We start from the raw sequence: 22758 nt of genomic DNA, 5'->3' as shown, positions 1-22758 counted from the left end.
CCCACAGAACTGCTAATACGATCAATCTAATCCATTAATTGGTCGACTTCTTAGCTGAATCAAGAGTAAGGCAAAGAGAGGGGCAGTGGACAGAAGGGGGGCTGGTGAAAAGAAAACATCTGGTTGTATTTAATCTATGTTTAATGATTCTGCATAAGCAGTGTCTATAATTTGTAACTCGCTGGAAAGCCAGTCATTAGAAAGTGTCAGTTCAATTTTTTACAAGGTTTGAGACTTAACCAGGGCAGTTGCCATTAATAGCAAACTCTATTAGATCTATATGTGGGAAATACTCATTAGGCCAGTGGGCGATAAATCAGACAACGCAGCATCTGAGAGTTACTCCTCGGGCTGCATGGGTCCTAATTTAGACCTAGACTATCTGTATTGATGGCCGAGTCTCCTATGTTTAATAAGTAAACCTCGACATGTCAGGTTATGATTAAACCATCCTAGGAGGGTTGCAAGTAAATGAAACTGTCACATATGTTTCCCTGGGGCTCAAACTTCTCAGGACCTCAAAGCATCATGTAGTAAACTTTCTACTCAAACATATTAACAGCCCACACACTTGCAAAAATAGCCCAGCTCAGTAGTGATTATTCATCAAAAGAATGGGTTCCCCTGGGAGGTAGTGAGCGCTCGGTCAACAGAAGTATTTAAGCAGAGTCCAGATGAGATTTCTTGCATAGATGACCTTGAAGTTGCTTTTAGCCCTAAGTTTAACAGAGTGCAAGTTCTGTAACCTTGTGTTCAAACCTGTTCTGAAGGCCTCAGCCTACCTTCTAACCCCCATTTCCCACCCCCAGCTACCATATCCATCAGCTGTTCCCTATAGCATGCCCATGTCTCTATGCTTTGCTCAAGCTGCTTCCTCTACACACAATGCTTTTCTTCCTTTTCCACCTTTCAAGCTAAGGCCCAGCTGAAGTCCTGCATGGTCCACGGAGCCTTCCCCCAAATCCATACTGTCTTGTCCTAAGAAAGCCAGGGATGGCAATAGGCAATGATGTGTGGAGGCAGCTCCTACCTTCTCACTGGTTGTTCAATATTTGGGAATTTTGTGAATGATGTTAAATCACTGGTATCTTGAAATCAGCCATGGTAGGAATATTTATATTTTAAAAATCTGCAGATGTTACAGATCAGGGTTTTTCCCCCACAAAGAACTGGTAGGGCAGAACACCAATGCAAATAAGCTTTATATCGCTTTTCAACTCCTGCTGAGTGGTAGCAGTTCTTGGAGTTGGTATTGTGAAGGATTCTGAGGTCAAATCAGGAAAGCATGTGGGGAGGGATTAGGGATGGTGGCCTGAATATGACAGGGAGAAGGGCTTGGAAGTTGCCATCTCCAGCTCAAGCCAGAGCCAACTCCTCTGCACTCCCACAGCATTCTCTGCCTTTACCTTTGGCAGTCGGCACAGACCACATGGTGCCACTTGTGATGTAGATCTCCTCTATGCTTATTTCACTTTTCATCCCTTTAGCATGCATGTTGGAATCAGAATTTGTTTCTGCCACTTGCTAGCTACGAAATCACAGACAAAGCATTTCACCTCTGAGCCTGTTAACTGCGTTAGGGCCTTTGTCTCATGCCATGTGGGGCAATTCTCATAAAGGCAGCCCAAGTCCTGAAGAGGGAAGGAGCTACCTCTACAGAGTATGATGAAAATCCCTAAGCCCTTCCTTCCCTGCCACTTTCCTCCCAGAACCTCTCACCTCCCTGCCCAGTACCGTCCCACTGGAGACAGTACCTTGGTTACAGAGAGCTCCAGAGAATCCTGGGAGGCACTCACAGACGCCGCTGACATGGTGGCAGGGCCCGCTGCTGTGCACACAGAGGGGGCATGGCTGGGCGCAGCTGTGGCCGTAGAACCCAGGGGCACAGACTGAGGGTAAAGGGAAGATGGTGGTCAGCAGCCCAATAGACCCCAGCCAGCCTAGCTACCCTTCCTGTTCCACACTTCTCAAAAACATAGGGAGACCTGTATCCTTCCCGCATCTTGGAGGGTGCATCCCTTTCTGCAGAGAAGAGCTGTGGTGTGGCCCTGTTGCCACTGAGTAGCTGGGCTGGGCCCCAAACCTGGGACAGAACAGCCAGTGCAGAGAGAGAGGAGACTAGAGGGAAGGAAGAGATGGGGGCTGATTTAAGAGCCCAGCCTCTGCCAGGCCAGGGCTAGTTCTAGTTGGGAGGGCTAGGGAGGATGAGCCCTCTGAACTCTTTGGGGTCAGGGGATCAGCCTTACTTCTCTGGCATAAGGGTCCTTGGAAGCCAGGGGCACACTCGCAGCTCCCATCCTCTGGGGAGCAGGAGCCTCCATTCTCACAGCTGCAGGAGACAGAGCAGTTGGGGCCCCAGCGGCCAGGTGGACACGTGCTGTCACAGTGGATGCCTGTGGGCCAGAGGCAGACTCAGGTCAGTGGTAAGAGAGGTGAGGGCAGAGGGAAAAATGGAGGGAAGGGGGACAGTGCAGTATGAAGAGGTGGAGGCAGCATAGTGCATCCAGGAATGTAGAGGAGAAACTCAGCTGAGGCTTGGCTGGTCATGGAGGATTTTCAGGAAGAAGTGATGTCCAGAGTTTAAAAGTCAAGGAGGAATTGACCAAGCAAATGAAATTGTTATGTACAAAGAGCAGGAGGCAGGAGAAAGAATGATGTCTTGAAAGAAATTGCAAATAGTGAATGTGGTTGAACCACAAAGTGCAAAATGGGGTATGGCAAGAGATGAGATTGTGGGAGTAAGAAGGGACCAGATCACAAGGGCCTCTTCTGTATTGCATTCAAGAACAGGACCAGGAGAAACCAACTTTGGGCAAGTAAGTGCCAGCTGGGAGTGAGCCATATGCCCACACACGTTAGCCCAGGAGCTACTGGTGCTGCTGGGTCCCTGCCAGCCCACCCAGGGAGGGGCTCAGAGAGTAGGTGGGGTCTCTTCAGATTCTTCTGACCAGACTCCTCAGTGCAATATATGTATCATTCATGCACACATACAATAGAAACCAGTGCTTTGCAAAAATTACATTTACTGTCACTATGTATGATGGACTCTGATGTTTTCTCTGTACTATGATGTATTCTATTTCAGTTTTTAAAATGCCAGCTGTAACCCAACAATTTGATTTAGTGACCCTCAATTTGACAGTGGCCTATGGGGGAATGGATGGAATTTCTCAATAAGAAAAAGGAACAAATTCTATAATAGTTTTTTTGGGCTCAGGTAGAGAAAATGTGTGTTAGGTTCCCTACAGCCTGAAGGCGAAGAAGGAATTTTAAAAGGCCTGAGGCTGGATGCCCCAACTCTGGGGTAGGTTTTCTTCCCAGGCAAAAAGGCTTCCATTCTGACATGCATTAGGGAAATGGAACATACGAGCCCAGGAGATTGGCTTGGCTTCAGAAGGTGAATATCAGAGGCTCAGAGAGGGGCAGAATTAGTTGAAAAATCATGTCTGCCTTGTTATAAGGACAGCGATTGTGGGAAAGAGAAAGAAAGAAAGGAGAAAGACACTTGTACCCAGTGAACACAGCCAGCCCTAGCAGCAGCAGGAGAGCAGTGGGACCAATTTAGAGGCAGACTGGAATTGTACAAGCCCACCTGGGCTGTCGAGGAGAGGGGAGGGAGGGTGGAACCACTACTCATCCTCCTGTTCCTCAGTCTAGCCCAGCATCTGCACTCCCTCCCTGTAGTGTCTCAGTTTTGCAGCAGGGTAGAGGCTTCAGATGCCACTTTCTGGGAGATGGTTGCGGGTGGGTAGGTGGGGGGTCGGCGGGGGAGGGGGTGGGCAAGTGGTTTCCTCCCCAAGGAATGGGATCTGGCAGCCATATTTTACCCATTGACAGGGGTCTCTCCCAGTGGTGTTTCAGGTGCCCAAGAGGTGAACCCTGGACAGGCATCATAGATTGACTAAAGGGAGTTTGGGAAAGTGGAAACCATAAAACTGTTCAAAGTTTTGGATCCATCTTCAAGTTTCTCCTTTTCCTGGGCATAACAAAAGCTGTGATCTGCCATAAGGCTTTTTTTTTTTTTTTTTTTTTTGAGACAGGGTCTCACTCTTATCACCCAGGTGGGAGTGCAGTCACCCAGGCGGGAGTGCAGTGGCATGATCTCAGCTTACAGCAACCTCTGCATCCCGAGTTCAAGCAATTCTCCTGCCTCAGCCTCCCGAGTAGCTGGGATTATAGGTGTGAGCCACCACAGCTGGCTAGCTTTTGTATTTTTAGTAGAGACGGGGTTCCTCCGTGTTGGCCAGGCTGGTCTTAAACTCCTGGTCTCAAGTGATCTGTCCGCCCCAGCCTCCCAAAGTGCTGGGATTACAGTCATGAACCACTGCACCAGCCTAGGACTTCTTTTGCCTGTGGTTGTTGGAAACCCAGGATTCAGACCACAGGCCTAGGGACAAAGCTGTTCCTTGCACTCAGGTGGAGCTTTGCTGCCTACAGGGCCTCCAATTCCACTGCACACCAAGCACTCTTTGTCAGCTGACCAAGGCACATGTGTCACACATAGACACTGCTCTTTCCTGAAACTATAGGTATTACTGTGTTCATAAAACAGTGTATGTGAAAGCACCACTGAATTCATGGCAGCTGGTTGCTATTGTGTTTATCGTACCCAGTGGCCATTAAAAGTATAGCTACTCTCATTGTGGAATCCTTAGTGTTTTCATGTCAAAAGGGGTTCTCGTTTATGGAGATTGAGAACCATGAGTGTACCATGTTTATTCTCAGACTGAAGGTGTCTGTAAAGTCCCACTGGGTTCTAGGACTTGGCAGTTACTATATTCTGGGCCTGTTTCCGTGGGAGTGGGGCTCCTGTTTGTGGTGGCTCTATATGTCCCAAGACCTTCTTGGAGCTTAAGACATGGGATCTAAGTGGAAAGAAGGGTCAAGGATTTCCCCACACGGAGTGCCCAGTTCCAGAAGTGACTGACTGATACGATCAAAGGGGCTGGCCTTGGCCTTGTGGGAGGCTTCCAGCTATAGTTTCTGAAGAAGCAGCTTCAGTTACCTTCCCGGGCCCCAGTTTTCCCCACAGTCGGATAGGGATAGTCTCCCTCAGAGGTCCTTTCCTTTCTTACTCTAGGGAATCCCCTTACTTTATTTTTCAGGAATCTTCCCCACCCCCACATCTATATTGGTGAGTAAACCTAGGCTAGGGATCCATACATGATGATCTCTGGTTCATGCAATGAAGCCAGTAGCCACTCAGCATCCCATATCCTTCAGGGTCCGTTTCAGGTCCTTCAGGGTCCATTCCTTCTCCAGGAAGCTTTCTTGGATGTCTGCCCAGGTAGACAAGCATCTCTTTGATAACCAGCAGCATACAGCTTTGTCTATACCTGTTACTTGAAAGCTTCAGACACATGAGTCCTGTCTCCCCTGCCAGCAATGTGAAGACAGGGACCATGGCTTACTGACACTTCTGACTTTGCTTACCTAGGTGCTCCTCATAGACAGGATGCCATCTTGGTCATTTTTGCATCTTTGGTGCCCAGCAAAGTGTTTGGCACACAGTAGGTACTCAGAAACTGTTGCTTTTTACCATTTACTGCTGAGTTTGGTAATTGCTTGAGTCAATAAATGCTAGTTGATTGAATAAATGGTTCCCCCTTAAGATACAATCCTGAGTCTCTCATCCTATTGGCCCCTATGTCCTGAGACCCCAGACAACTCCTTTTCCTTATCTGTGGCATGAGAAGGTTGGAGGAGATAATCTTTAAAGCCTCCCCCACTTTAAGGGGAAAAATCATGAATGGTTATAGGCCAAGTTCTTCCAGTTTATTTCAATAAACATTTAATAAGCACGTATTATGTGCAGGGCAAGATGAATAAGACAAAATGCCAGTTATCAGTAAGCCTATGGCTTATGAGGGTAAAGGGAAGACATGTGCACATCTCCAGGCAGCCCCAAACCTGTGCCGAGCCAAGGAATGAGCAATGTGCCAGGGACTAGGAAATTAGGCACAGATTTTTCTTGAGGCAGAGGTGAGTGGGGAGGGCTCAGTGGGAGGCCCATCTCTGTCTCTCATTGGCCCCCTTCTGCATGACAAACCTCAGGACATCAATTGCTTCTTGTAAAAGACTTCAGGACCACATTTGGGGAAATTAGGTTTAGAACAGCAGAGGCCTTGCTGAAAGATTGTTCACCAAAGACAGAATTTTTAAGCACTAGATGTCATTAAAATCTTAATCGGCTCACTCAAAATTAAAGCAATGAAAAATTAAAGTTGATTTCCACTTGGCTTCTGCTGAGATTCTAGGGTGCCAGTGACCAGGGTGGAGCCTTATTCTTTACTGAGGGGCAGGAGCCAGCAGGGCAGGGGAAGCCAGGCCAGGGGAAGCCAGGCCAGAGATACTGCAGAGGAAGCAATGTCCCTGGCTTTTGGCTGCTTAGAAACTTTCTGGTTATGAACACAGGCTGTGCAGCAACCTGGTGTTAATTATTAATCTGATAACCTATACTGCCAGAAATGACTATATTTCTTTCTCTTTGCTACTCATCACCTTGGGACTGGCTAGTAGGTTCACTCCTGAAATGCTTATTAAGCACTTCCTGTGTTCATGGCCTACTTTTACTGAGCACTTACTATGTGCCAGGGACTATTAGCACTTTATAGGCAGTAACTCATTTAAGCTTCAAAACAACCTTGTAGTTGCAAGGATAATTATCTGTATTTTAGGGATGACAAGTTCAGGCCCTGAGAGGTTAAATGACTTGCCCAAGGTCATAAACCCCAGGAGTCTGGCTCTAGAGGTGGGTTCTTAACAACCATGTTATCCATATCTCTGTGGCAGGCAGTGGATACAATGGTGAATAAGGCATATGCCTCCAATGAGCTGATGGCCACATTAGGGAGGCAGATAATAAACAGTTTCCACAATTGTCATTGAACTCTGATTTAAGTACCACAATAGGAAAAATGTAGGGTAGAAGAATTAATAAAGGGGATGCTTTTGTCTTGGTCAGGTGGGGGGTGGGTATCATAGCAGGGGAAGTGCCTTCCTAGAGGAAGAAAGCTTTACATTGGAATCTGGTAGACAAGGAGTTATCAGGTGAAAAGGGGAATGAAATGATCCAGGCAGAGGGGATGGCATGTACAACGGCCTGGAGTCAGGAAGGTGGTTGGCTCCCTGAAGAAGTAGACTGTGGCCCTGGTGGCTGGAATGTAGTGAGCCACAGAGTGACCAGAGCGAGGTGGAGGAGTCAGGCAGAGCCAGATCCCATGGGCCCTGGGCCATGGTAAGGATTTAAAGTTTTATATAAGAGTCGTGGGAAGCCATTGAGGCATTCTGAACAGGGACTAAAATGGCAGGTCTGGGTTTGAAAAGTTGACTCTGGCCACCAGGTGCAGAATGAATGCAGCTGGGCAAGATCGGAGGCCAAGGCAGTGCCAGATGCGGGATGGTGCCCAGCAGACTGTGTGGTGGCAGTGTGATGGAGAGAAGTAGATGGATTCACTTTGTATTAGGAGGCAGGCTGACAGGATAGATATAAGGAGCAGAATTCTGAGACTAAACTAAGGAGAAAGACCCTTGTCCCCCTCTCCATCATATTCTCTAGAGTGAGCACTTACACCCACCATATGTCAGCTTTTGACCTACTGGAGTGACTCCAGTGTCTTGGACAGAGCTTATACCTAATAGATATTCAATAAATACTTGAATTAAATGGAATGAAGAACTGGAACCCAGAGCAGATAAAGGGAAAGATGCATAGTCAGGGATCAAGAAGAAAGGTGTTGAAGAAGAAAGAACGGTCAAGAGAAGTAGAATACCAAGAACCCAGTTTCACAGTACCTGGGTGGTGGCACAGCAAGGGAAGGTTACCTGTCCATCCGGCCAGGCAGCAGCAGTGGCCTGTGACGGGGTCACATCCATCAGCATGGCTGCAGTCACAGTGTTCGCTGCAGTTCAGCCCAAATGTGCCATCCTGTGGAGAAGACAGGGAGAGAAAAATGATTAGACCCAAACTTCCAGAGGTTTGTGTTACTTCTATGGATCTTTTCTTTAATTTTTACTTTCGGAGGGTCCAGTGAGATCTACTGGATCTTGATGACAAAACTGAGCCAGAACCCCACAGGGATGTAGGGAGACTGGGGCTGGGGCACAATGGGGACACGTTTTGTAAGTGGGAATCAACACAGCCATAAAGATACTCTGAAGAATTATTTGGCTGCATTAACAGGAGTATGAGGTTGGGAGGGAGGGTGATACTCCTGCTCTACTTTTCAGTGGTCAAGCTCAAAGGCCTGTAATGATCATTAACCAAAATTGTAAATGAAAGTGCACTTTGCAAATTGTAACACATCGATCACATGTGAGGAATGACTATGATTTATTCTTTGTTGCTGGGGAAGAAGGTAGTCACCAATTCTTATATGCTCATTAGGTATCAAAAGCCTCATATACCTCATTTTTCTTAATCCTCACAGCAATTCTATAGTATGATTCCATTATATTCCCACTTTAAAGATAAGAAACAAGGTTAGAGAGGTGAAGTCATATGCTCAAGGTTACAAAGGATGTGACAAAGCCGAGATTTGAACTCAGGACTGCAGGACTCCGAATTACTCATTAAGGACTGCATTGCTCGCTCATCCAACAATATATCAGTGGGTTTAACTTATTTGTATCTCAGACCTATAAGATCCAGTGATTAAGTCTGGGTGGTTATTGTTGAACAGTGCTTACTTTAGTCGCCACACACTCTTGATCATAAAAGTACAGACTGTTGGAACCAGAAGGAAGCTTAGACATTATCTACCAAGGAATGGCAACTCTCCTGGATTAGTAAGGGTTGTCTTGTAGCAAAGTTGCATTTGCGCTCGAGTGCCAGAGTCAATAGTGTTTACCAAGAGCAACACGGGAAAAGTGATGCCATGTCACCACATCTGCCAAGTATTTGCCATTTTATAGGTGAGAGGGATGAGGGCCAAAGTAGTAAAATAGCCACAGAGAAGTTAGGACTAAGACTGTAACCTAAATCTAAGTGTCCCATCACCTAGCTTAGTGCCCTTCTCTGTGCACTTTTTTTTTTTTTTTTGAGGCGGAGTCTCGCTCTGTCGCCCGGACTGGAGTGCAGTGGCCAGATCTCAGCTCACTGCAAGCTCTGCCTCCCGGGTTTACGCCATTCTCCTGCCTCAGCCTCCCGAATAGCTGGGACTACAGGCGCCCACCACCTCGCCCAGCTAGTTTTTTTTTTTTGTATTTTTAGTAGAGACAGGGTTTCACCGTGTTAGCCAGGATGCTCTCGATCTCCTGACCACGTGATCCGCCCGTCTCGGCCTCCCAAAGTGCTGGGATTACAGGCTTGAGCCACCGCGCCCGGCCCTCTGTGCACTCTTGTGGACGAACTAACACCAGGGAAAGGGCATGAGAGAATGCTGAGCCCAGCCTGTCCCTCCCCACCCTGGCACTCACCGGGCAAGGCAGCTCACAGGTGTCTCCCAGCCAGCCAGGGGTGCAGGAACAGGAGCCATCTGTGGGGCTGCAGGCTGCCCCATTGGCACAGGTGCAGCTCTCGTTGCAGTTCAGGCCCCACGTCCCACTGGGACACGGCAGGGTGCAGTCCAGGCCCTGCCACCCTGAGGGGAGGGAAAGGGACTGTCACTTCTCCAGGTCCAGTGTGTCTTTTTCCCCACTCCCCCCAGCTCTGCACACAGCATCCCACCCCAACCACTGCTTTCCTGAGGGCTGGGTTAGAACACACATTCCACACACAGTTCAGAAATTCAACAGAGCTGTTAGGAGAGCTGGGGCTAGAACCCAGGTCTCCTGCCTCTGGGTGCTCACTGTTTGTGCTCCGGGCAGATGATCCTACCTGGAACAGGTACCACCTCAGGTGGGGAGTGCTGTCTCTGCCCAGGGTGGAGTCTGGCAGTTTATCTCAGGGCCCTCTGTTTGAGGGACAGCTGATTCTCCATTTTTAGGCTGGTCACTGGCCTCTTTGCCTACTGCACCATTTCTCCCCTTCCTCCCTTCCCTGTTTGTGATGGGGGCTGGCCCCTGCGGGATGCATATCCCAGGATTCTCGTCAGCTGGCTCCCAGCTGGGCTGCCCGTGGGAGACCTGCCCACAGACTGGAGAGTGGAAGCAGGAGAGATAGGTGTGTCCTCTCCCTCTTTCTCTGCCTGGGGCCTCGGCGGTGGCGCAGCCCCCTCTCTCCATGTCTCAGTGCCTACCAGGTACCCTTCACTCCCAGGCTCTGGGAACTCCTTGTTTTGTCCCTCCAACCCTAGGAGCGATAGCAGCTTCTCCCACAGGTGTTAATGTCTGGGTTGCATACCTTCCCTGTGTGCTCTTCAGCTCTTTGAACAACATTGCAATGAATCTCCTCATTACATTCCTGCTATTGAAGTTCCTGGCATGGGTTTCCTTGCCTGGAACCCAACCAATATAGGCTTCCTGACCTTGCATGTGGGTGGGGTTGGGGCAGCCCCACCTCAGCTGGCAGCACCACCTGGGCAGTGTGCTCATATGTGGGCGATGAGCTTGGGAGAGAGGGCACATTACCTTCCTTGCAGGTACAGGAGCCATCTACTGGGGAGCAGGTGCCACCATTGTTACAGCTACAGATGGACGAGCAGTTGGGGCCGTAGGTCCCTGCTGCACAGGAAACGGCACAGACCTCTCCCTGGAAAGGGAGGGGTTGAATTTTGGATCAAAGATTGTTCCACGTTGGATGGCTGTGGTAGGCAGGATAATGACCCCTGCTGCCCCCAGCATGTCTATGTCCTAATCCCTGGGATCTGTGAATATGTTACCTTACATGGCAAAAAGGGACTTTGCAGGTGTGATTAAGGACCTGGAGATGGGGAGAATGTCAGGGGTTATCCAGGTGGGCCCAATATAATCACGAGTCCTTCAGAGTAAAAGATGACCAAAGGTAGGTCAGAGAGATACACCATGAGAAGCCCTCCACCCGCCTGTGCTGACTTTGAAGATGGAGGAAGGGGCCAGGAGCTGAGGAATGCAGTGGCCTCTAGAATCTGGGATCAGCAGCTCTTTTACAGTTAGCAAGAAAATGAGGGCCTCAGTCCTGCAACCAGAGGAACTGAATTCTGCCAACAACATGAGTGAGCAGGAAATAGACCCTCTCCTAAAGCTTCCAGGAAGGAACACGGCCTACCGGCACCTGAGCTTCAGCCTCATGAAACCCATACCAGACTTCTGACCTTCAGGACTGTCAGATAATAAATTAGTGCTGTTTGAAGCCACTAAATTGTGATTTTTTACAGCAGCAATGGAAAACTAATATAACCATTATCAGTTATTGCAGGGGTCAGGCCTCCAGACCACAAATCTAGGGGACCTTGACCCCAAAGTCTGTATTAGGCTGAAGCAGCACCAAGTCTAACCCGTTGTCTCCCAGTCTTATTTCTCACCCACAACCCCATGACATGAGTAGTAATATCCTATCCGTATTTGCCTGAGCCTCAGAGAAGTTAAATGTAAATGATAGCTAATGCATATTGAGACTTTTCTCAATATCATGTACCACACACACCATCTCATTTAATTGTCACAGCACTCACAGGAGATAGAAGCTACTGCCTCAGCATAATTCTCACCTAACAGATAACTGCATGGAGAAGTTACTTAACTCTGCCAAGGTCACAGAACTAAACCCAGTTGCTCCTTGTTGGAACCCAGGCTGGCTGCTTAACCATTACATTACCGGGGATCCTAAACTGGCTGCCCTGGAAAACATTCTGAGATAGAGATTAGCGAGCTCTTGAGAACAATCCTGATGAGGGAGGCGGTCAAGGCTGAGGAAAAGTTGAACCGAGGCACAGTTACAGTAATTTCTGCTGATCTGGCAGGAAGCTCTGAAGCTGAGATGACCCCTGGAGTTGTCCCACATGGGGGAAAAGGAAGGAAATCCTTTATGCCCCCATCAATCACTGGCCATCCACTGGGATGGGGGAAGGGGCCATGACTCAGGTGAGTCGGCTGACTTCAAAGGCAGTGTCTATAGAGGGCCTCACCTGGGAGCCACTAACTTTCTGGCAGCTAGAGAAGAAAGTGCTTCTGTCCTGAGGGGTGAATCTGGGCATCCACTCTACCGGTAAGTGGGTATGCTGTTAGCTCCAGTAAGGAATTTGGAGGAGGGGCAAGTTACAGGATAGGGAGACCAGGAATGGAGGCTTCAGAGGCCTTGAGGGGTGGGAGCATTCAGTTAATCAGAAGAGTAGGGTAAAGGGGATGCAGGTGGGAAGAGGGGTGTGGACGAGAGTGCAGAGTATGAGCTGGGAATGCTCCAGGGGCGGCTGAAGGGAGGAGTGAAGGAGATAGGCAAAAGGGGGGCTGGGAGCCTAGAATGCCAGGGGAGGGAGTTCGGACTTTCTTCCCCAGGTCCCCCAGGACATGCTTCCCCACTTAGGAACCTACTGTGGGGCTGTCTACGCTGGAGCAAGTGGTCGCTGGATGTTGAATTCCCACCTCCGGCCCCTAGGGAGTGTCTCCAGCCAGCGTCTTAGGCCTTACGCCTAAGCTTCCCGTGGGAATCCTGGTAATAAATTTGGGCCCCACTAGCTGTGTGACACCGGATATGTACTGCCCCTCTCTGAGTCTCAGTTCCCACATCTCTCAAATGACAGGCGTGGCATAGAGGAGCTCCCTTCTCAACTCTAAGGATCCAGGCATCTGCCTTCACTCCTATGTGGGCCACAGAGAGACCCGTGGGTGTGGGTCTTTGCCACGGAGAAGCTCCTCTCCAGCCCTTTTCTGCTTCTGTCCCACCCTCGGAGTCAGGGAGTGTGAAGTCCTATCCCAAAGGCCCCACGGTTCCTGTTCTTTCCCCCGCCAGTCCCCAGCAGGCCTGACCAGCTGGACTCTGTCAGCTTTCCTATTACCCAGAAAACTCCAATTTCTCCAAGACAATAAATAGCACATAAGAATCTGTTTAACCTCTGAGGGTCTTGGCCTGGGTGCAGACCGTGGGCACAGCGTAAGCCTGTCTACCTGAATCTGCTATCAAAGAGAAGGGGTTTCTCTCCCAGCGTCCTCATTAGTGTCCCCAATCCTGATCCCTCTGCAAGGCCTCAGGTTGCCTGTGAGCCCTGTTGCGGGTCTGCTGATGGGGCTCAGAGAGGCCTCCTGCCCTGGCCCTGATCCATGGGACAGGATGCCGGGAGCCCAGCTTGACACATCTGCTCCCAACAATGCTGTGTCAGTTTCCTCCCAGAGAAGCCTACGCCCGGTCTTCGCAGGAGTCCTGGGAGGCCGGAGGTGACTTTCTGCTTCCCAGAGAAGAAAAGGGAGATTCGAGAGAGGCAGTGGCTTATCCAGAACCCCTGGTGTGTTAGTACCAGTGAAGGTGAAGGAGAAAGAACCAGATCTTCCATCTTGAGAGGCAATAGGGGTGAGGGATCAGAGGGTGGATTCTGGTGCCATCCTGCCTTCACAGCTTATTCACCGTGTGACCATAGGCAATTTGCTAAATCCCCTGAGCCTCAGTTCCCACATCTGTTAAATGGAATTGAAATGTCTCCTTTTCACAGGATTAAGAGGATTGAATTAGTTATCATTTGTGTAGCAGTTAGAATAGTGCCTGATGGGTAGAAAGCACTATACAAGCTATTAGTGCAAAGATATACCATCTCTTAGGGAAAGAATACACAAAATCCTCCTAGGTTTAAGTTTAAGAAGGAAGTTCTGGAGGAGAGATTCACTTCTCAATTAAAAAATGCCAGCCCTGAAGGAGAGGAGGCAGGGTGGGTACCCGCGGCAGGGGGGTTGGGGAGAGTCCTGACTCCATGCCCCTTGTTTACCTTTTTATCACCTTCTCTGGGCTGGCTCCCTGTTCCCCCTCACAGCTGACACAGGCTGGAACTTTTATCACCACACACTACAGGTATGGTCTTGGAGGACGGAATGACCATTCCCTGAGGGCCACTGTTCCAAACACTTTGCATTTGTCAGATCCTCTGATATTGTGAAATATATATTAGGTCTTCATCCAGTTTCCTGCCAAGCAACTACTGGAATCCTTAGAATCTCCAAAGTGAGGGGTTTTTTTTCCCCCCCGAGACGGAGTTTTGCTCTTGTCGCCCAGGCTGGAGTGCAGTGGCGTGGTCTCGGCTCACCGCAACCTCCACCTCCCAGTTCAAGCGATTCTCCTGCCTCAGCCTCCTGGTAGCTGGGATTACAGGCACCCACCAACACGCCCAGCTAATTTTTGTGTTTTTAGTAGAGACGGGGTTTCTCCATGTTGGTCAGGCTGGTCTCGAACTCCCGACCTCAGGTGATCCACCCACCTCGGCCTCCCAAAGTGCTGGGATTACAGGTGTCAGCCACCGTGCCTGGCCAAAAGTGAGGTCGTTTTGTATGCTAATGACTGATGGCTGCTTCAGGATGGGGACTGGTCACCAGAAAGACCACAGCAGGATTAGAAAGTTGGGACTTACAGCCTCACCCACTGAAGGGGGAAGGTATAAGGAAGAGGGGCTGAAGGTTAAGTTGATCACCAAAGGCCAGCGAGGTAATCAATGATTCCCATGTAACGAAGTCTCCATAAAAACTGTAAAGGACAGGGTTTGGAGAGCTTCTGGATAGCTGAACATACGGAGGTTCTGGGAAGGTTGTGCACCTGGAGAGGACATGGAAGTTCCACACCCCTTTCCACATGTTTTGCCCTCTGTATCTTTTCATCCATATCGTTTGTAATATCCTTGATAATAAACTGGTAAATGTGTTTCCCTGAAATCTGTGAACCTCTCTAGCAAATTAATCGAACCCAAGGGGGGAGCTGCAGGAAACCTGATTTATAGCCTGTCAGTTAGAAGCACAGGCAAGGCCAGGTGTGATGGCTCACAACTGTAATCCCAGCACTTTGGGAGGTTGAGGTGGGCGGATCACGAGGTCAGGAGATCGAGACCATCATGGCCAACATGGTGAAATCCCGTCTCTACTAAAATACAAAAAAATTAGCTGGGCGTGGTGGTGCGTGCCTGTAGTCCCAGCTACTTGGGAGGCTGAGGCAGGGGAATTGCTTCATCCTGGGAGGCAGAGATTGCAGTGAGCCGAGGTCACGCCACTGCACTCCAGCCTGGGTGACAGAGCAAGACTCCGTCTCAAGAGAAAGAAAGAAAGAAAGAAAAAAAAAAAACACACGGGCAAACAGCCTGAAGCTTGTGACTGGCATCTGAAGGCAGGAAGGGGAGCAGTCTTGGGCCCTAAGCCCTCCACCTGGGGGATCTGACGCTATCTCCAGATAGATAGTGTCCGAATTGAATTGGAGGGCACCCAGCTGATGTCTGCTGCAGAATTGATTGATTGCTTGTTGCTGGGGAGAAATCCCCACACATTGGTCACAGAAGTCTTCTGTGTTGATTGTTGTTGAGTGGGAGAAGAAAAGAAACTGTTTTTTTTTTTTTTTCTTTTCAGTCAGCTCCTAACAGCAAAAAGTCCAAGTGGGGAATCAGACAGTTTCTAAAGTGCACAGCTCTGCCCTGAAGGAATGTAACCTTGGCACAGCTAACTTCAAGCAGTCTCCTCTTCCACCTTTGCCCTGGCCCCCTGGCCTCAGTACCAATGCATACCGGGTTCTAACACCTCAACGAGCACAAGTATTACACTAACAGTTAAAGTTTTTTGTCAAATTCCCTAACTTCTAGCCTCTGATCTGAGGGTGAGGCCTGGTCTGTAATTGGCCAGTCTCTGGTGATTGATGTTCATAGCAAGCCAATCACCAGCCTATCTCAGATTAGACTGTCAGCTCTGCCTACCCTGGCCCATTCCCTGGCCCAAGGTACAGTAATACCTTTTTGATTTGGGGGACCACTAACAAGCCTTAATATGATGGTCTGTGTGGGACCCAAGTCTATATGGGTCAGCATTGATGTCCACACATGCTCAGGCAGTCAGTATAGACATCTGTGTGTTTCTGTGGGTGTTTGCCTTGGGTATGTCTGTGTACATTTTCTCCTGGGTGTCTTCCCTGACACTCCTTTCCAGCCCACCAGCCCTGCCCTGGTGGGAATTGGGTGCATACATAACAACCATCATCCTAGCACCAGAAGGTTGTGGTTGGCTCAGTGCCTCCCTCCACCTCAGGGCTGTGAACTCCGTGGGGATGGATCTGATTGTATTCATGTGTAGATTCTCAGAGCTTGGGCCCCTGCTGGTACATAATGGATCCTCGATAAATGTTTAATTGAAATGAGATGTTTGTGTGTACATGCTGGCTTCTACTGTGGACAGGAGCAGAAGGACTGGGCACTTTCCATATGCTTTCTCTCGTATGCCAGGCAATTCAGCAAATGTTTGCTGAGTGAGGGCCAGTTCTGAGCTAGCCATGTTGCAGGCTCCAAGGGCACAGAAGAGACTGGGACCCAGTCTCTGGCCTTGGGCAACTCCCAGGCAGTACCCACACAGGTATAGTCATGCCTACATCCAGGTATGTTTCTTTGTCCACTTATTTACTCTCTGCCTCTCCCAGAGAGACTAGAAGCTTCAAGAGAAGAGAGGCCTTACCTATCTGGGTTCCCCAGTACCTGGCACAGAGTATGGGAATTTTCAAATAATGTGTGAGTGAGGGGCCCTGGTAGGCTGGGTTCTGTGGTTCTTGTCACACACAGGCAACAGAATATTGCCTAGTCTAAGGATGGGCCCCACGCTAACACACTGACTCTGAGCCTCCATGGGGCTCTTGTGAGAAGGGAAAGCCAGGAGATCCTGGTCTGTGCTTCCATGCCTCACCCCATCACTTTCTGCCCAACTCTGCCTACCAGAGAGTGAGAAGCACAGGCAAAAATTATCCAGTTGGCCTCTAGAGCATCCACTCTGGGAGACAAGACGTTCTGAGCTAAACAGACATCAGAGATGATCAAATCCACCATGAGCCAAAGTGGGCCCACAAGGCAGAGCTGGGACTTGCAGGCCACTGCTCCCAGGGAGCTGGCTGCAAGGGTTGTTCTGTCTACACCTGCCTCCCTCCAGCCTAAAGCCTGACCCAAACCAGCCCTCAGTTCATGTCAGTTGATCTTGTCACACACTGGAGAAAAGGCCAGGATGAGAGCCAGGGTTGTGAGCTGGGGAGTTTGCATCTGGCATGTCATGTGCTTTGCTTAGCCTAGCAACTCTGCCCACTCCCCCAGCCAGGCCTGTCCCCTAAGGTCCTTTATTGAGGTTGTTCCCCTAAAATCACCATCTCGAATTCCTGCTGGAAGTAGTCTATCTTCTCTTTGGATAAACTCATGTTAATGCAAGGTAATGTACAGGCCTTGGTTTCTTTATCAATCATCTGAGGCTATTGAAACCAGTCTCCCCAACTTTTCATCACTAAGGACCCTTTTTGGTATTCTCCCCCTACAAAGTCCTCTCCGTTTGAAAGACATTGCAGTCACTCTGGGCTGGTGTCCAAGGCCAGTCACATATTGGACAAGTACAATTTGGCCAGTGACCACATGCCATGTGACTCTAGTGGCAGCCTCTTGACCACCAACCATGATCTAGATATTCCTATGATGTCACCTATGACCAATCAGAGCTTCTGATCAGCACACACTCACCTGGGATATCACAGAGTTAATTTAATTCTAATTAAAAGCAAAAGAAAAACCTTGGTGTTTCAGTTAGCTTCATCACAGGTAATACAGGATTTCCCGCAGGTTTTGTGAAATGTACCAAACTGCTCTTGGCAACCTGCTGCAGCCTTTACAAGTGTCTAGCTGGGAACCACTGGCTATTTCATCTCTAAGGGCCCTTTAGCTCTGACTCTGAGTATCTTCCTGCCTGGAGTGGGGGTCTTAACCCAAAGGTGTGAGGAATGGTAGGAAGCAGGGCCAGAGATGGGGAGTCCTCTTGGGCCTCTAAGATTCCCACCAGCTGTGGTCCACCTGCTCTGCTAATGCATGGCCTGGGCCTGGTCACACACCTGTCCCAATGGTGGGTAGATAGCCCATAATGCTAGAGCTGAAAGGGACACTGGGAATCACCCGGTCCAGCTGCCTTGTTTTATGGGTGAGAAAACTGAGGACAAAAAAGGGAAAGTGACTTGCCCAAGATCACACAGCCAATGCAAGGTGAACACTCATTTGGAACTCAAATCTCCTAGCTCCCATTTTGATCACAGGATGCTAACAGCCCAAATGTGGGAATTCTGGGTTGGCCTGTGCCATCCCTGTTGATATGGAAAGTGCACTTGACACCTAAGCACAGAGCAAGACATCCAGAGGACATGGCCCTGATCTTGAGGGAGCACCACCAACCAAGGCCTAGATGCTCTGACCCTTTCTTAGCACCTGGAAGTTGATGCTTGGGTGTCCTTCTATCTTCCTCTATCCCCATCTCCCCCGTCCACACCACCCACAGGGCAGGTCCCCATGCTGCTTCTGGGGATGCCTGCCAGTCCTGTTCAGCATCTTCATTCTGTGAATGCAGAATGAATGTGAACCCTTCCTCCCATCCAAAGGCCTGTTAATTATAGATGCAGTATTGGTTATTAACATCTTGAACTTGATTTGAAAGCACTACTAACAAACCCTCGACGCTGGTCCCACTAAAGATGCAAATCGCTGCTCTACCTTCCACCTGCGTCTGCATAACATGACAGCACAGGCCCAGACCCCGGTGGGTAATGAGTTATATGTTCTATTAAATTTGTTTCAAATATTGTTTATTGAATTTTCTCCCCTGCAATATGCTGCTTTGTAGTTTGGCCCTGTTTGGGAAAATCAATCAACAGCTGAGCTTCTCATGTTGATCATCCATTTTCCTTGCAATGGACAGGAGGTTAATGAGTATTTTTTTGGAGTAGATAGAGGAGAATGGAAAGTGGTTGACCCTCCCTCACACAAAAGAGGGAGGCAATTGTGTGAGTTTGTCGTCTAGTCCCCTTAAATATGCTCTGTGGGTAGGAGGCAGTGTAAATGGCATGGAACTGAGTTCTCTAGATCCAGGCCAAGGTGGCATGAGCCTGCCAGCCTGTGGGAGCTCAGCAGAGACCACTCTGGGACCAGCAACCAAGGAAGTTGACTTGGCTCAGCTATCCTTTTGTTGGAGGAGTAGGTGGGATGGTTCAAGGCAGGAATGGGTCCTGGACCTGGGGTCAGAGTACATAGGTTCAAGTGAGGCAAAAGCACTAGCCCAAGTAGGTGGGATGGCTCAAGGCAGGAATGGGTCCTGGACCTGGGGTCAGAGTACATAGGTTCAAGTGAGGCAAAAGCACTAGCCCAAGGTGACTTCCTCATTCATTCATTCATTCATTCATTCAATCTGTGTTTCTTGAGCTTCAATGACAAGCAAGACATTGTGATAGGCCTTGTGTCTTGCTAACCATTACACTAGACTAGATGAGACCTAAGGTCTCTTTCAGTTCCCACCTTTTTTTTTTTTTTTTTTTTTTTTTTTTTTTTTGAGACAGTCTCTCCCTGTCACCCAGGGTGGAGTGCAATGTCGCGATCTCGGCTCACTGCAACCTCCACCTCCTGGGTTCAAGCGATTCTCCTGCCTCAGCCTCCTGAGTAGCTGGCATTACAGGCACATGCCACCTGTAATTAGCCACACCTGGCTAATTTTTGTATTTTTTAGTAGAGACGGGGGTTTCACCATGTTGGTCAGGCTGGTCTCGAACTCCTGACCTCGTGATCCACCTGCCTCGGCCTCTCAAAGTGCTGGGATTACAGGCGTGAGCCACCGTATCCGGCCCTCACTCTTTAACTCTCCCCCAGCCCTCCCACTTCCAGAGCAGGTTTCCCTGTTACTGCTCCTTTGTGTCACTTACCACAGTTGTAATGAAGTAATCATTTAAAAAATTCAGCTCTCATTTACTAGATTGCAAGTTCCGTGAGGATAAGGATTGAGTCATTTGTGTTCAGTACACATGGACTGAATTATTCAGACATTCAGGAAATGTTTCTTAAGTGCCAGTATGTGTCAGACACTGTGCTAGGTCAGGAGATACACGGGGAGTAGAACAGAGCTTGTCAGTAAAGTCTAGTGGTTAGATGGGGTGGAGCATGAAAGGGGCACAGGCTAGTCCCGCCCTACTTCCAGGGGTTCCGCAGGCAGCCTGTAGTGGCTCTGGTTGCTTCTGTTCATCACCCCAGTCATTCCTGGAGTTCCAGAGCTACTAATGGGGACTGCTTTTGGTGTCCAATGCCACATCCATGCCAGCAGCACACAAGAATTGCATGCTTTACTATTTACAAAGTCCCTTGCCAGACAAGTGCCTACTCCTTGTCAAGCAGAATGCCAGCCCTGGGCTGCTGCACTCTCCTGCCCACCCTTGTCAGTCACACCCCACTCCCAACTCTACACGCTAGGACAGTGGGACTCTCAAGAGGGGAGCCTCATTTATAATTTCCCAGGGAGAAAGAGTGACACGTGGCCCACAAGGCAAATAGAATAGCTTGTCCAAATGCCAGCCACGGCAGCCTCTCCAATGCAGAGCAAACCTCACTGGACCTAATTAGTGCGTCACTGATAAAGCAGCAACTGACAGCAGGTGCATGTTGGGGAAAAGAGACTCTGCATAAGGTATGAGGAACAGAGAGCCACAGGGATAAGAGAGAGACTTGCAGGCCACTTGTCATATCCATCCCTGACCCTGCCTCCCTGTGCTGAGGGAGAAATGTCCACAGCCTGTGGGGCTGAGTCATTCTGTCTGGCTCCCATGCAGGCGGAAGGAGGAGAAAGGTTAGGACTGGAAGCCCCTGTAATATTCACTCTCACCTATGTCTGTCAAAAATGAATAGGCTGCCAGTGATCTGAGGGTACTCTGTGCAGTTGTGTAGGGTGTGCACTGCACAACTCTAGAGGTTTTATTCAAATGACAGTCATTATAGATTTGTGTATATATTACATCAGTTTTCTGGCAGATGTCAGTAGAATGTCTTGAGAAAGGGGTAATTTATTCTAATTTGCACAAATATTTGATATGGCTCTGACATCTCAAGGGGCCTCTTTGGAGGAGCACAGACACCTCCCAACAGTTCCCAAACAGATACCAAAACATTTCAGAGAGACCTGGCTGGATGCAGTGACTCATGCCTATAATCCCAGTACTTTGGGAGGCTGAGGCAGGTGGACTGCTTGAGGTCAGGAGTTTGAGACCAGACTGGCTAACATGGTGAAAACCTGTTTCTACTAAAAATACAAAAATTAGCTGGGCATGGTGGCAGGCGCCTGTAATCCCAGCTACTTGGGAGGCTCAGGCACGAGAATAGCTTAAACCCAGGAGGCAGAGATTGCAGTGAGCCAAAATTGCCCCACTGCACTCTGCTTGGGTGACAAAGTGAGACTCCATCTCAAAAAAAAAAAAAAAAAAAAAAAAAAAAAAAAAAAAAATCAGAGAGACCCAAGAGGCAGTCCATGCGGCCAAGAAAAGATGTTTTAGATCAAGTTGAGGCCATGCCACTTACTGGCTGAGTCATCCAGGGTGTTCCTAGGGACTCAGCTGCAGTTCTCATGGAGCAGTTTCTTTTCTCCTCTGTATCGATGCTCTTGTGCTACCTGTATCCCCTTCTCCTTTTCTAACCATTCTCTTTCTTGAGATTCTGTACTCAGTTTAGAGCAGGCATTACTGGCTTATATGGGCTTATTGAGCAAACTCATGAGAGTTGTACCTTATTAGGAGACCCAAATTCTAAAATCTCTGGAGATGTTTGTACAGTGTATGCATGATGGGCAGCCCTTGGAGGGAGTGGGGAGCAGGACCCTGGTCCTCACCACTGACCACACCCCTTCACCCCTCCAGACAGGGGTGGCCCTGTGGCTTAGGGCAGACCCACACATCCCTAGTGCTGATGACAGGAGAAAGGAAACTCCATATTTTTCACACCCCGCTTGGTGACAGGCTTGTGCCAGGCACTTTTTTTCCCCTCTTATCTCCTTTTGCTCTGTAACAGCCCTGCAGGGAGAGAATTCCCTTCCTAGAGAGAGAACTATCCTAGAGAGGGTTTGCAAACCAAGGCTGGAGAGGTCGATTTGCCCCAAGTCACAGCATGGGAAAGGGAAGGGGCAACTGATTCCAAAGCCCAAGTTCTCTCCCCTAGACCAGGCTGCCTTGACTGCACACAGGTTGGAAGCGATGGGGACTCAAATGTCCTTAGCACATGCAATGTGCAAGGCTTCCTACCAGGTGCCTGTGATACGTAATTTCATAATCTCCTGTCCTACCCATTTGTTGTTAAATGTATGTTGACAATGAAGGCAGAAATGGCTCACAGGGGCTTATTGTGGGAACTCTTAGAGAACTATTAGGGGGCATTTGTATCTTATGTTAGGAAGCTCCTGAAGTACAAAAGGTTTCAAGACTTCAGGGTATAAAGCTAAGATGGTGGAATAACAGGCAGTGGGAGTGAGTATTTAATAATGTATATCTTTTCAATGAAATAAAGCTGGTTTGATGATGATGATGATGATGATGATGATGGTGGTGGTGGTGGTGGTGGTGGTGGTGGTGCTGCTGCTGCTGCTGCTGCTACTGCTGCTCACCTTGGATGCTATCAGCATCCCAGATTCAGGCAAGTCTCTGCCCTTATTTAGAAGGAAGGAGCTTCCTGCTGCAGCTTTGATTCCCCGTGCCTGGCCTCATCTCTCCCTGCTTCCCTGGGGCTGAGCCCTGTCCAGAGCTCTGTGGTTCCTGAGGGGCTGGGGGTGAGGTTGGTTATGACCACAGGGATTCAGGGCATCTCTTACAGGTCTGTTGGGACTTGCTCCCTCTGAGAACAGAATGAAGCTTCCCTGCAAATCCTGGGCCTCAGTCTTCAGGGGTTTCTGGGCAATCATTGACAGCATATGACCCTAATCAATCTA

General features: G+C 49.0%; 1 protein-coding gene across 2 annotated transcripts in view; it reads right to left on the bottom strand.

Annotated features, from left to right (window-relative positions):
- Positions 1-22758, bottom strand: part of MEGF11 (multiple EGF like domains 11) — a 379901-nt gene that overhangs the window by 24976 nt on the left and 332167 nt on the right. For both annotated transcript variants that reach the window (XM_010363597.2, XM_010363596.2), the window contains 5 exons: positions 10510-10630; positions 9418-9581; positions 7825-7927; positions 2247-2393; positions 1755-1889 (listed from right to left, as the gene is read on the bottom strand). In XM_010363597.2, the coding sequence (XP_010361899.2) occupies positions 1755-1889; positions 2247-2393; positions 7825-7927; positions 9418-9581; positions 10510-10630 (670 nt within the window). The remainder of the gene's footprint in view (positions 1-1754; positions 1890-2246; positions 2394-7824; positions 7928-9417; positions 9582-10509; positions 10631-22758) is intronic.

The sequence above is a fragment of the Rhinopithecus roxellana genome, chromosome 5 (assembly GCF_007565055.1).
Source record: "Rhinopithecus roxellana isolate Shanxi Qingling chromosome 5, ASM756505v1, whole genome shotgun sequence".
NCBI classification, from domain to species: domain Eukaryota; kingdom Metazoa; phylum Chordata; class Mammalia; order Primates; family Cercopithecidae; genus Rhinopithecus; species Rhinopithecus roxellana.
This window is presented reverse-complemented; position numbering and strand designations above follow the sequence as displayed.